General features: G+C 41.8%; 1 protein-coding gene across 1 annotated transcript in view; it reads left to right on the top strand.

Annotated features, from left to right (window-relative positions):
• Window positions 1-14636, top strand: part of MYH15 (myosin heavy chain 15) — a 63367-nt gene that overhangs the window by 24314 nt on the left and 24417 nt on the right. The window contains exons 6-19 of the mRNA XM_054270251.1: window positions 1519-1546; window positions 2424-2517; window positions 2733-2745; window positions 3798-3811; window positions 4420-4512; window positions 5804-5867; window positions 5960-6058; window positions 7900-8003; window positions 8411-8549; window positions 9107-9225; window positions 10321-10470; window positions 10776-10946; window positions 12054-12233; window positions 13504-13636. Of these exons, the coding sequence (XP_054126226.1) occupies window positions 1519-1546; window positions 2424-2517; window positions 2733-2745; window positions 3798-3811; window positions 4420-4512; window positions 5804-5867; window positions 5960-6058; window positions 7900-8003; window positions 8411-8549; window positions 9107-9225; window positions 10321-10470; window positions 10776-10946; window positions 12054-12233; window positions 13504-13636 (1401 nt within the window). The remainder of the gene's footprint in view (window positions 1-1518; window positions 1547-2423; window positions 2518-2732; window positions 2746-3797; window positions 3812-4419; window positions 4513-5803; window positions 5868-5959; window positions 6059-7899; window positions 8004-8410; window positions 8550-9106; window positions 9226-10320; window positions 10471-10775; window positions 10947-12053; window positions 12234-13503; window positions 13637-14636) is intronic.

Below are 14636 nucleotides of genomic sequence, written 5' to 3'. Positions count from 1 at the left end.
GCTTGGCAGTCTGTGATGATTTTATATACGTGTGTGTATCCATACATTTATTTCATTTCTAAACTGCCCTGCCTGTTCCTGTGGCTCTCCTGGTAACCATCTGTCAGGTGCACAAATTTAGCTGTCTGAGCTGAGTGAATCCAGAAATGGGGCCAGGTCCCAGAGGTCTGTTAGTGCTTTCCAAGCTCAAAACCAGCCCTCCAGCCAGTTTGCGCTCCGTGTCACCATGCCGGTGAGATGTGTGCGTTCACAGACCAGTGAAGGCCAGCCCTGTGGCTGTCACACTGGCCCTGTCACACCGCTGCCATGAAGGCCAGCCCTGTGGCTGTCACACTGGCCTTGTCACACCACTGCCGTGAAGGCCAGCCCTGTGGCTGTCACACTGGCCCTGTCACACTGCTGCCGTGAAGGCCAGCCCTGTGGCTGTCACACTGGCCTTGTCACACCACTGCCGTGAAGGCCAGCCCTGTGGCTGTCACACTGGCCCTGTCACAACACTGCCGTGAAGGCCAGCCCTGTGGCTGTCACACTGGCCCTGTCACACTGCTGCCTTGACCCTGACCTGTGCGAGTGTCGCGGCAGCTGCTGCGGCTCTGGGCACTGATCCCGTGGACCAAACTCCAGATTTCCCTGGGAAATTTCCTCGCCCTCATCCTGGCGTTACTGGGGAAAAAGGAGTTTATCAGCAGAGGGCAGCAGCGATGTGCTCACACCAGGGCCTGCGAGGCAGCAGGATAAATCCAAAAGAGACTTGACCAGAACACATAGTGCTGACACTTGCTTTTAAAAAAATGAAAAAGCGCCTTTTTGTGAGGGGTCAAAAAGCACCGGGCAGAGGGAATGTGTGTCTGGCTGCAGAGATGCTCTTTTATCAGATAAGGCTCCTCAATATGTAGCCTGCCATGACGACTGGAATTATAAAAAGAAAAGTGGAATTTAGGCTTAATGACTTGGGAAGCTGCCATGATTTAGTGTTTTCTGAACACGATTAATAATATATTAGGGTTGCAGAGTGTTCTAATAAATGCTTGTTTCTGATCAGGCAATTAGGCGTGCACAATAGACTGCTTAGTTCCAGTAGCATGGCCAGCTGAAGAGGAATACGCATGCATTTTAAGGAACAGCCTGTGAAAAAAAGGAGAAAAATTACTTGGGTTGATCTAGTATTGCAGGAGCAGAAAGGTCAGACATGAGCAAAAACACACCCAGGATTAAGAGAATAAATGTTTTCAGAACAGGAAATTACTTTCTTTATTATAGTTTCCCGGATACAGATGAATGTGTACAACTGACAGGTATTTAATACCAATTTGAGCAAAACAAGAGAAGGATTCAGGGCAGGGCTGGAACCCACACTTCTGGAAATCATTGTAGGCAGTGTTTATCTTTCTGTCTTTGCTTCATGTGATTCTCTCCTGTCCTTGCATGACTGGTTCTGGTACCCATTTGCAATTATAATAAGTGATTTGTACACCCTACTAAGTGTCTCTTTCTTTTTTCTTTTTTTCCCCTTCACAGATCGGGAGAATCAGTCTATGCTGATCACGTAAGTTCTTCTTTATTGACTGATTTGAGACTTTGTTGTTGTGAAAAACTTTGAAGAATAAAACCCTGATAAAATACAAATTGACTCTTAAAATCTGAGCTAAATTGCCTGGAACCAAGTAACTGTCAATTTGGCCATCTGATGGTTAACTTGTGGCCATCTGATGGTTAACTCCATGAGAAAGGAGTAGCTAAAGGTTTGATGGAGTCTGGTCCACTTCTGACCGTATTTGGTGAACATTCCATGTAGGCATGAAAACAACTCAGCAGGCAATTAAAACTGCTCCTTGCAGGAGTAGCCTTTCCATGGCTGTCGTCTTTGGATACAGAGGATTCCTTCTGTTCAGTGTGGTTACTCCTGCTGAAAGTTATGTTTCAGAGTGTTGTGTAGATACATCTAATGAGGGAGAGATGATCAAGGCACAGAAGAGCAGGTGTGATGTTTACTGGCAAGCATGAAAGGATGGAGACTTGGGTGTCTCTACAAAGTTACAAGTGCTCTTGGGTGATGCTGGCAAATAACAGCAGCTTTCCTCTGCTTTTTCTAGCTCATTAACTGTAGATATGTGTACCCTAGCTTGTTAGTCTGGATGTTTGTAATTAAACTTCATGTCCCTAAAAGAAGCTCATTGTAGGGTGGGTTTGTACAGGACTTCTGAGCTCAGCTGTATGAAGAACGAGTTACTGCTCTCATAGGACTGCACCTCTTCATTCAGTCAGTTTGAGGTATTTCCACAGAAATGGCTGAGCAACAGGCTGCAGGCACCAGAGTCAGAGAGTCTGAGAACAGCCTTGACGGGAGGAGCTGGCAGGACAGGGTTGAAAGGATGAGTTGCAGCTGTTTGAGCAATGGTTTTGTTTTCTTCCCTTTCCTCTAGCGGAGAATCCGGTGCTGGCAAGACTGTCAACACAAAACGAGTCATCCAGTACTTTGCCACAGTGGCAGCCCTGGGTGAAACTGGTAAAAAGAATGTAAGTCTGCTGCTGGCTGCCTCATTTCAGACTCCCAAGGTTCCCCTCTTTCTTGTGTCTGACTAACCTCACGAGAGTGCAGTTCTGAGAGCATGCTGTTCTGAAAGGAGAAAGGCACACATGAACTTACCACGCTCCAGATGGAGCAGAAACACCCACCCCTGGTTCTGGACAGATGCTTGTTGATGCTACTTTTTTTTTTTTTTCCTCAGGAGTTTCAGTTTTTGTGTGTGCTAAATATCCTTCTGATTGTGTTAAAACTGGTCAAAAGATGGAGAGGCTGTAAAGAATAAGATTTTTTTTTTCAAATGGAAAATAGTCTTCAAAAAGACTAGGATTATAACTTCTCATCAAAACATCTGTTTCATTGAAAGGCTTTTTGTCCACAAAAAAAGGATTGCTTTGACAAAAGATATTTTTTCAATCAGCTTTTCTGTATTTCTGTTTGGATAAGTGCTGTTCTGCTTATAAGTGCTCTCTAAGGTTACAATGAATACTGTATTCATGCTGCTTTTTATCTTGTGTTGCTATGAGCTTATTTGCTATGAGCTTCATTGCACTTGAAGGGTTCAGCGCTCTTTTGTGATAAATTAACTGATTCCTGTGAACTGTATTTATAAGGCCAAAATTTCAGCCACACTTCAAGTCTGTGCGCAGAACTCACGTCATCAAACTCTAATATACATTCTCCTGAGGCCTGCAAGGGTTTCTTAAGACATGGTTGAGTTGTCCAGAGCCAGCTTCCTGCATGCAATGAGGCTGGTGCTCATCGTGGTGTCTAAAACCTGCTGTGCTCATGCAACAATGGTGCTCCCATCCCAAGCTTACTGTTTGGAAATCTGCCTGGTTTTGCTCCAGAGATGTCCTATGATAGACCAAACCACCAACTAAGTGAACAGAGAAAAGAGACTGCTGCTAGGTAGCAAGAATAAAAGAGCATAAATGCAGACAGACAAGTTCTAGGCAATAAGATTGCGCCCCACTTGAACTTTTGGATAATTTTGGGGTAAAAAAGGGTGTTGAAAATGCAACCTGACCTGAGAAACTACATGAAACATCTTCCAGCTGCAATATCTGTTTTTGCACCATTGTGATGTATGGTGAATGCAAAGTAATAGCCACACGTGCTTTTTGAAGGCTTCAAAAAGCACTGCTGGTGTGTTGGTGCCCATGAGACAGCTAACCTTGCTAATTGTTAAATTTTATATTGTTCTCTGTGTTAGTATTCACATTCTCTCTCTTTTTTCTCTCCATTTTATTCCTATTTTGTCAACAGCCAGCTACAAAAACTGGGGTAAGTCATCAGCTTTGCTGTTTTATTTTTACCTTGCAGAATTGGTGTTGGGCTCTGTCAGATGTGCCATGAGCCTCAACATTTCACTTTGTGTGGTTCCCGGGTGAATAGGGAATGATCCCGGGAGCCTTGTCAGGAGAAGTCATCCACTTCCCAAACTGAACTCTGTGAGAGCAACAGTTAAAGCTTTTCTCATCTCCAAGAATCCCAAATGTTACAAGCTCCGAGTGCTTTTAAATCAAATGCATTCTAGTGCTTGTCACCGTCTTCAGTATCCCTCTCCTACACACATTCCTCATTCCCCAGATGTCCCCACATGCTCCTCAGTACACTAGGTGATTTCTTTCACATGCAGATGGCACAAGCGATAAATCTGCAAAGCCAAACAGTAGGGAGCAGCAGAATGTTTGAGGCCTTTTAAAGCACTCATAATTGACTGATGGTCTTGCTGTTCTGCCATTCCCACTGTGTCACCCCTGGGGTGAAGCTAAACAAATCACTTTGCTACATAGGCTCAGCTCTGTAAGTGAATGCTTGGCTGGGCTAGAGCTGACAGCTGAGTCTGTGGCCTGTAGATTTCTGAATAGTATTTCAACCTTAATTTCTAGGGAACCTTGGAGGATCAAATCATTCAAGCAAACCCAGCCCTAGAAGCTTTTGGAAATGCCAAAACCCTGAGAAATGACAATTCCTCACGTTTCGTAAGTCTGCAGCATCATCCAGTGATGTCTTATTCAACAGTGGCCAGTTAATAATACCTATGTCATAACCCCTTCATAGATTGCATTTTTCCCATTAAAATTATTGGATTTCTAGAGTGGAAAAATAACATAGTAGGATCTAACAAAAACTTGAAGAGAAATAAAGATCAAGCTAGAATAATTGTTGAAACTGTTTACATTGTCGAAAATGAACAGAAGAAAAGCAAAACCCAGTTTTAGGAAGCCCTTTGAACAGCAGTGGTAGATCTTCCTCAGAACTGCCTCCGCATTTTTTTCCTACCCCTTTTTCCACTAGGCTGTCTTTCCCCCTTTCTATACTTCCTGTAGTAGCTGTATTTTGCCTCTAAGTGTCAGAAATACAGCACAGCCCCTGCTCCCTCCCACATCCTCCCCTGTGCCGACCTGCCCTGCAGCAGTGCTCCTACCCTTGAGCCCTTAGGTTTCCCTTTTTGGCTCAGTAAGCTGTCCCTGCTTGTCCCTCCATGCTGCCATCACCCTGGGGCTCTCCTCCTCTCCATTAGGCTGGCAGGACAGCAATCCTCTTGGGAGCTCTGCCTCTGCCACAGTTGGCTGACATTGTCTGAGAGGTCTGAAAGGAATGGCATAAGGATGACAAGCCTGAGTTTGGAGCCCATGCTTCCCTAACAAATCCTGTTTAAAATTAAATTGGAAGGGGTGGAGAGGAGCAGAGGTTGTAAGCATCTGTAGAGCTACCCAGTTGTATAAGGAGCTTGTCAGCTGGAAGGGAAATTAAGTATTTTTGTGTGTTTGAATATGAGAAACTAAATGAAAACTACTAATTTTTTATGAATTGGGAGAAATGGATATGTAAATTTAATGGGCAAAGCTGTGTAAAATCACAGCACTCTTCTGACATAAGTAAGTGCATGTAAGTTGGGACTGCAAATGAGGAGAAGCCAAAAAAGGAGCCTGTGTGTCTTAAGCCCAGGCTTAATGCTCTGAGTCCCGCATTACAGTAAACCTGCATCACACAACTGGAAGCTGTGTGCTTTGCCATATCTTAGCCTGGCAGATAAGTACACTGTTATCCTTTCTCCACAAGCAGATTACATAGCTCTATGTACAGATTTAGGCTTGGAAGACAGTAATATCATTGTTTGATATTTTTCACTGAAAATATGCCTGTGCAAAGCCAAGGAGTTTGCATAAATTGATTCTTTGGGCCAAATGATTGCCTTCAAACTGCATTCTTTGTTTCCCTCTGTGTATACTATAGGCACTAATTAGAATATTCTTCTGTGTGAATTAGGGTAAATTTATCCGAATCCATTTTGGAACTACAGGCAAGCTGTCATCTGCTGATATTGAGATTTGTAAGCAGCAAACTCTCTCCTTTTAAAAAATACAATTGCTCATCTGAAAGCTGCAAGACCCTTTCTCACTGAATTTTCATTTGTGTGACTAGATTTATTGGAGAAATCCCGAGTGATTTTCCAGCAACCTGGTGAAAGAGACTATCACATCTTCTACCAGATCCTGTCAGGAAAGAAACCAGAGTTACTAGGTAAGCATTATGTGGATCCACAGCTTTTAAGAGCCCAAAACTGAAGAGACAGTGGATAAGGGATTAGGAGGCAAACCCATGTGCAGAAAGGCCCTTATGCTTCTACTTGATGAATCTGAACTTCCACTGTCAAATACAATCTTTTAGAGATGTTGTTCCAGTGGCAGCAGCAGAGACCATTTTTCTTTTATTACAGATTAATCTAATGGGAGTAAGACTCAGGCAGGACTTTTAAAACATAGCACTATAAAGGGAAAAAGTGTCACACTGAATTTGTGTAATCCAAGGTCTCAAAACATCTGGAAAATGCTATGCCCCCAAAGCATTTGTGGTGATAAAACTTTAATTATCCAGATTTCCACATATGAGAAGATTTGCTTATAGGTCCACAAAGAAAAGCTAGTTTCCTCTTTCTGTCCCAAGTGACAAAACTGACATTCCAGCATGTTGTGCAGCGGGAGAGAATGTTCAAAGCTGCCTGCTGCTGATTATGTGGTGATTACCCCTTTCAAGCTTCCCCTGGCTCAGTGTGGTCCCCGTTGCAGAAGGGCAGAGAGGGGCCGAGATGCTTTGAATAAAACCTTCACTGGTTATTTAAGTGACGTTGTTTGCTGACTTCAATTTGTGCTCTGAAGGAACACATTCTGTAAAATATGTTGGAGGGTCACTTCATTGCTCTTCTACACTCCCACTAAGCCATAGCAATCATAATCTTTTTTGAAGTCTTACTATCCTAACAGTGCGTGGTCAAATCCCTAATACTCTAAGCTTTACGTGACCTAATTAATGGCAATTACGGGAAAGATTTCAAGGAAGCTTTGTACTGAGATTCCTGTGAGAATCCCTGTGCTGGGAAAACACTGTATCTCATAAACTCTCTGTGTGCTCCATAACAGCACACACCTTTCTGGCCAGCAGGAACATGTCTGCAGACTCTTGAAGAGGCTGAAACCAACAGGGGCGTGTGTTTTGTAGACAAGAAATGTATGTGCTTGTTTATAAACACATCCATATCTAAATGTGGATAAGAATCAATGTCAATAACTATGGATGAACATAAAGTCATTTATATCAGAGTGACTACATAGCAAAGTAAGACAAGATAATAGAGAATAAGATTTCATATAAACGGATATTGATAGCCATTTATTTATGATATATGATAGCCACATATTTAGATTTGTAGAGATGTGTGCCTGCATAAAAAAGATTGAAATCTAGACCAGACCTTGGTTTGGGGAATGTAGGTAAAACTTTCAGTTGATTTAAGGAAGCAGGATTCTGCCTGTACTTTTAGAGGCAGCTAGCTTTGTGGACAACTCTGCATTTTGTATTTTGATACAATGGAGCAAGCCATATTCTGTCTTTTGTTTATCAAAAGCCAAGTGTCTTCTGCAAAGGGTGCTGGAAGTCACTCTTCTCTGGGTCTGTTGTAAAAAAGGAGGGCCATGCCCATACTCCCTGCCTTGGATCATGCTAAAATCTTTTTCTCCTCTCTATTTAGATGGGATTTTTTACCCCTAAAAACATGTAGGCAAAAAGTAGGACTATGCAGGAAATTATGGACTCAATATGCTGCAATACATGCTCAATAGATGTGTATGCACAGTAGATGCTAATATGCAGTATTTCCATATTCTTTTTATTCACTTTCTCTACATCTTCAGACTAACATAGTAGAATACGAGAGTTTCTGGTTTCTGCCCTGCAATTATTAAAATAAAAACAACAAAACAACGCAGTAGTGCAGAGACAAATGTAGGTTACATTTGATTTTTCCATCTCCACATCTGAGGATAACCTGAATGGATGGCAGTTTTGACCTGGCAGTTCTTTTACAGACATGCTCCTGATCTCTACCAACCCATATGACTACCACTTCTGCTCACAAGGAGTAGTTACAGTGGACAACTTGGACGATGGAGAAGAACTGTTGGCAACAGATGTAAGTCTGTATGGATATGACTTTGGGTTTCCTAGATCAGGGGAGGAAGACTACTGGGAGGAGCCTGACTTCTGTCCCTGAAACTGCTGGACTAAAGCAAAAGCAGGATTGGGTCTTTACATTCAGACTGTGAAGCGCAAGGTCTGGTAAACTGTTACACTTTTGAATCTGGCCTTGCTCCATGAAATGTCCACCTTTTATAATTTTTTTATATATAAAATGCTAGATGAGGAAAGCTCTCCCCTGGGTCCCCTGCCACTGCTGGGTCTTCAGGGTGTTCCAGTGGCTGCTTTGGGTGATAACACCCCTTGGCAGGATAGTAATATCTGCCCTGCAGATTGTGGGGCTGCAACCTCCACTGCTTTTGAGCAGAAAAGTGACAACATGCCTGTGTTTCCTTTTCCCAGCAAGCCATGGACATCCTGGGATTTGTGCCTGATGAGAAGGCTGGTTCCTACAAGCTCACAGGTGCCATCATGCACTTTGGGAATATGAAATTCAAGCAAAGACCCCGAGAGGAGCAGGCAGAGGCTGATGGCACTGAAAGTAAGAATAACACCTAAAATTGCTCCTCAACTTCAAAAGTCTGGCATGTACCAGGCACTGTGCTGAGGAAGCAGCTGCCTGTTTGCTTTGTTCTTGAACACTCTGATCAGCCAAGAGTGCTGTACTTGTAAAGGCTTATTCAGTGGTGGATAACCTTACTCAGCAGGAGATGAACACAGCCAGACTAACAGGATCAAATGCCATGTTTGAGACCATTTGCACGAAATGGTTGTGAAATCCTGCTGTCTTAACTTTCTCTTTCATGATTACAGGTCCTGCTTCTTTATTTTGTCTTACACCTGAAACTGTCTATAACCTGTGTGGAGATATGTTCTTTTCCCTAAACCTGAAGAGCTTCTTAATTGAGATTCTTGCAGCAATTGGGGTATAAAGTAGTCAGATGACCTTCCATAAGGGAGAGTACAGGCATACCTAACACAAATCAGGCCTTTATCTAATTTGTCTTTTGAAGTGAATGTACTTAACATGTTTTTTTAGCTGGGCATGTTTCCATGTAGAAGTTTCAAGCCAATTGAAACCTTATATCTCCTGATCAGGTGCTGACAAAGCTGCCTACCTGATGGGAATCAACTCCTCTGATTTGATTAAGGGTTTGTTGCACCCTAGAGTAAAAGTTGGCAATGAGTATGTGACCAAAGGTCAAAGTGTTGAACAGGTAAGGAGACACTTTCATGATATTTGGATACATGTCCTGCAAGCCTAGAGGATTTGCCTGTAACATCTTAGAGAGACAGACAGCTGCTAGAAATATTAACATGAGCCTCTAGTACCTTTTCTCATTTTATGCCCAAACTTGGGGAAATACATGGTGAAATTGAGGAAAACCAGGGAAGAGACTGACAAAGGAATACTGTCCAGCACAACTTTTGATAGAATTGTTTTTCTGATGTGTTAGCAGCACTCCAGGAAACCAGGTGCAGTAAAACCACATGGGGATTGACAGCTAATTCTGGATGAGGATAGTTACCTAGAAGATTTGAGCCGTGGATTATTTATTCACTCACTCATTGCTCATTCATTATTCATGTAATTTTTAATCTCTGCGTGACCTCAATCAGCTAAAGGCAATATCCACTTAAAGTTATCTTCTAATTTAAGGGAAAAGGAGTCCTTGGGTTGCTATGCTGCAGCTGTAGCTATATTATAGAAGATGCTGCAGCATTTTGGTTACAATTAAAGTTGCTCTTTGAATACAGACTGTGGTACAGACTCAGAAAGTAGAAAACCACTACAGAGAAGTGTATCCTGATGATGCAGACGTGCACAAGCTAAAGAAAATACTTTGGACAGACTTTTTACCTATTGCCTGCTCATGCCACACCATCCCTCAAAAATTAGAAGCAAATGTCAATTAACAACATGAGCATAAACCTCCACCCTTCTCTGGCAGTAGCTCTGGACATCATAGCTGGCTTCTGGCCTGTGAGTTTCTGCTACCTTACTTCCACAGAACTATAATGGATTAAAACATTTGGAACTTGCTGTCCAGCTGTTTCCCAAGATGTATTTCACAAGCACTTTTTCGTACGTGTTGGTAGACATCCATATATTTAGCAGTGATTTGAATGAAATTCAGCAGAGATAATAAGAGAAACTGTGTTGTATTAACTATACCTTGGTGATTATACAAAGCATTGGGAAATTTCATTTAAACTGTACACAGACATTGAAATAGTCTACTGCACCAAAATCTTTGTGTTCCCTAATGAATTTTATTTCCCACTGCAGTGCTCTAAAACGTGTATTGTAGGTTCTGTATGCTGTTGGGGCCTTATCTAAGGCAGTGTATGATCGAATGTTCAAATGGCTGGTGGTCCGTATCAACAAGACTTTGGACACTAAGCTGCCAAGACAGTTCTTCATTGGAGTCCTGGATATTGCTGGGTTTGAAATCTTTGATGTGAGTATTAGTATGTGAGGACTGGTTGGATGGACATAAAAATGCCAAGAGATAGCTCTTGGTTGGGTGTTTCTCTTTCCAAATGAACAGAAGGCAAAGTGCTGAGAAAGCCATAAGGCAAATAATGTGTATGATTTTACATGTTTGGGTTTTTTCATTAATAGATATAAAAACCACTTGGCTGGACATGCCAGTAGCTCCTGGGAGCAACATCTCATATGCTTTGGGCTGTAAACAGTTTCCTTCTTGCTGTTCCACCAAGTTAACTGCAATGAAAATTCTTATTTTTTTCTCTCTTTCTGCAGTTTAACAGCTTTGAGCAGCTGTGCATCAATTACACTAATGAGAAACTGCAACAGTTTTTCAATCATCACATGTTTGTCCTGGAGCAAGAAGAGTATAAGAAGGAAGGCATTGAGTGGGTATTCATTGACTTTGGCATGGACCTGCAGGCCTGCATTGATCTAATCGAGAAGGTACGTACATGCCAAGGAGTATTCACTGAATACACTGATGGGTGTGTCTTCATGGCCCAGTGAACAGAGCAGGATAAACAGCATGACAAGTTTCTTGCCTTTCTACCTGCAATACCGAATCAAAGGAAAATTAATATTTGTGGCCATTCAGCTTTACCTTTGGAATTCTGCCTTAACGACCCAACAGCCAACAAGCTGTTACTGGTAATTTCTATGGCTGTATCATCTTCCCTGGTTTGCACTTTTCTCTTTCTCTGTCCCTGCTGCTCCTCAGTTTAGTCTGTACCACATGTGCTTAACATCAAACTTGTCACCTTTTCAGGGCAAATGCAATTTTTCAGTCTTGTGCCCCATGCATCTCCTGTGAGACTCCTCTTTCTCACAGGAGATGTACATGCTGATGTGCAAAGTCCTTTGTGCTCTTTCTACCCTGAAAAAGAAACCACTCACCACTTCCTCAGCATGGGATATGCCTTTCCTTTTCCCTTTTTTGGGGAGTAAAATGTGGTCCTGGTGGCAACAGTGGTCCTCTGCTGTATAACCTGTCTTTGTATCTCTTTCTACCATGTTTTACGGCACAGTATCTAACCCTGCTGATCTGTGAGGAAACATGAAATTTTGCATCTTGCATTAGCAGGAAGATGCTAATGCAAGAAATGCTAATGCAGGAAATTTGTAGCAGCAGAAGTAGAAAGTCTGATTATTCGGTGGTCTTCTATTTGATCACTTTCTTGTCCAAGGGCAGGATATGTGTGCATGATCCTAATCCCTCAAAACCAATCTGCCCAGTGCTAGGAGGTTCGTTCATCTCTTCCTGAGACACGAATTATAAAATGCTAGTTTGTCCAGCCACCCTGAAAGATAAATCAAACTCTTTCTCTCATAAAGCCTCCTAAGGCAGAAGTGACATACTGAACAGTCAAAGGTGACATACTGAATAGTCAATGGGGTGGTTACTGTTTTTACAGAATAGTCAAAAACTTCATCCTCAGGTTAAGAAGAAATTTTGCAGGCTTAACATTTCATCAGATAAAACTTACAGGCTGCATAGCTACTGAAAGCAGAAAGCCTAAACGTTTCCCAACAAAGATGCTCTTAAATCCACAGCCACTGGGAATCCTGTCTATCCTTGAAGAGGAGTGCATGTTCCCAAAAGCCACAGATATGACATTCAAATCCAAACTCTACGACAACCATCTTGGCAAGTCACCCAATTTACAGAAGCCCAGGCCTGATAAGAAAAGGAAATATGAAGCCCACTTTGAACTCCTTCATTATGCTGGTGCAGTAAGTCCTCTGCTGGCAGGCAGACTTTGTATCAGAAGTCTTTCAGGTGGGGTTTGCCTGTAGCACACAACAAGGGAGGGTGGGAAGGATGAAGAGGGGAAGAAAGGAAAGGTGAGGAGTAAAAACAAATATCTACTCACTCTGCACGAGTGTTGCAGCAGAGTAAGTTGCCACCAGACTCCAGGACATCTGCTCCTTAGATGCACCAATAGAATGAAATAAACTGAGGAGGGCTAATAGTACTTTTGCTGGAAGTATGCCTTGCTTTGCCTTTATAACTTTTCCTCCAATCTGAGTAAGTCTAGTGATTAAACAGCAGCAGCATCTAACTTTTCACCTTGTTTTCTGGAAAAATGAACTAATTTCTGCTTTAACTCAAGGGACAATTAAAAAAAATATATATCACTTTTTACTCATTTTAGGACCAGTGTGTCAAAATTGCAAAAAGAAGTGTGGTTAGCTTTGATGTGGTGGTTCAGTTTACAGTTTCAGTCTTGATGAGGTGAACAAGAACATAATCCATACTGTGATACCTGAGCCAAAACTTGTCCAGTTTTGAAGTTCTGTTTTCAGACCAGATGGGTAGAAATAATTTGAGAGGGTCACAGGAATTTTTAAATCAAACTACAATTGATAAGAAGCCTGCATAGCAGTGCGGGAATTTACCTGATGCTGTTAATTTCAAATTATAATTGAGCATTAAGCTAATTTTGTAATTATTAAAAGAAATTATGCTGATTTTGGTACTTATCTGCAGTTGTTAAATCATTCAGCAGAAAAAGTTCAAATTTCTATTCCCTTGTGGTACTGATAATGGAACATATTTTCCCGCTAAACAGAGCTGCAGCAAAGTCCTGGAGTTAGTTTGTAATCATTAAGATTCCATTAGAAAACCCTAATTATTCCAGTGTAGCATGCTATTTTGAAGTTAAATTATGACTTGTGTGATTTATACTTCAGCACTTTTTGATAGCGTTCCTGGGACACCAATACCACATGGTATCTTCACAGATAACCACATGAGTCTCTGAGAAGATATAGGGACCAGATAGTTTGGAAGAAGTGTGTGGGATTCACTATTCGGAAGAGAGGTTTGGGAATTAGGAAGCAGAGAATTGGAGGGGAAGTGATGAAAACCAGGGTAGCTGGTACTGCTTTGGGAACAGCTCTTCACAAAAAGTCATTAGCTTCAAGCTGAACTGCAAAGAACCACAGGCTGCTCTGAGGGGAACATTGGCAACCTCTGGTTTGTTTTCAATGCTTGCTGTAGGTTCCCTACAACATCATTGGGTGGCTTGAGAAGAACAAGGACCCGCTTAATGAAACCGTAGTAGGCATTTTCCAGAAATCCTCCAACAAGCTCCTGGCAAGCTTGTTTGAAAGCTACATTGGCGCTGACAGTGGTAAGCAACTCACATGGGCTTCCTTTGGGTTTGGGGATGCGTGCTTGGGAATGAATTTCAGAAACTAAGCAAATCTCTCAACTGCAATTGCCTCAATGCTAGATGGGCCAGTGACTAATTATTTAGATGTGCATGGAAGCTGTAGGAGTTTGCCAGTTATAGGAAGGAGACCATTTTCTCAGCTAGGTTGAATGTATAGTACCTCTGAGCAAGAAAAGCTGTGTTGTGAATAATCCAGCGGGAATTTGAGTATGCAAGTGTTCAGATATGCAGCCAAGTGTTGCATCAAAGATTGTGTACATAAATGCCAATGAAAAAGAACAGCTCTTGTTTCACATGCTGTAGTATTCCTTGCTAGCCCCCCAAAAATAAATAAGATATACCAAGTTTAAGAGGGAGTTTTGGAATATTTTATTGGATTAGTGGCAAGTACATACTGAAGGTACCAGAACACCATCCCACATTGGCCATAGTAGAAGGCTTTGCCAATATGTCTTCCTTTTTGCTTGCTGCTGTTTTTCTTTTATTTGACAATGTACATTGTACTAATGTACAATGTAATAATGTATATCTGAGGACATATTTAATGTCTATCCTTTACATAGAGCTCTTTTATTTGTGAGAAGACAAGTAGCAAACATTCATAAAATTGATCTTAAGTAAATAACTGGTATTCATTACAAAGATGTAGCTCTTATGCCCTGAAGTTGCAATCACTTACAGCCTGTTTATCAGAAACCTCATTTCAAGAGATGCTCTTGTCATTTATCACATAGCAATTTCCTAGGAAGCAAGCAGGCTGAAGACTTTGTAATGGGAATGACAAGAAGCCGAATATAAATAGCAAACATCCTGCCACGAGCAAATCCTCAAAGCAAGTTACTAACTGCTTATTTGCCTGTGGATATTCTGGTCTGTCTGAATACTACCTTGCTTTTCTTTGGTGTCAGGAGAAAGGAACAGCCTGTCCAGATTAGCCTTTTCCACTCTCAGCAGTATC

Source organism: Melozone crissalis, unplaced genomic scaffold (genome assembly GCF_028551555.1).
Source record: "Melozone crissalis strain CALT ecotype California unplaced genomic scaffold, PUWL_Pcris_2 ptg000009l_1, whole genome shotgun sequence".
NCBI lineage: Eukaryota > Metazoa > Chordata > Aves > Passeriformes > Passerellidae > Melozone > Melozone crissalis.
The sequence above is the reverse complement of the archived record's forward strand: the minus strand, read 5'-3'. Positions and strand labels throughout refer to the sequence as shown.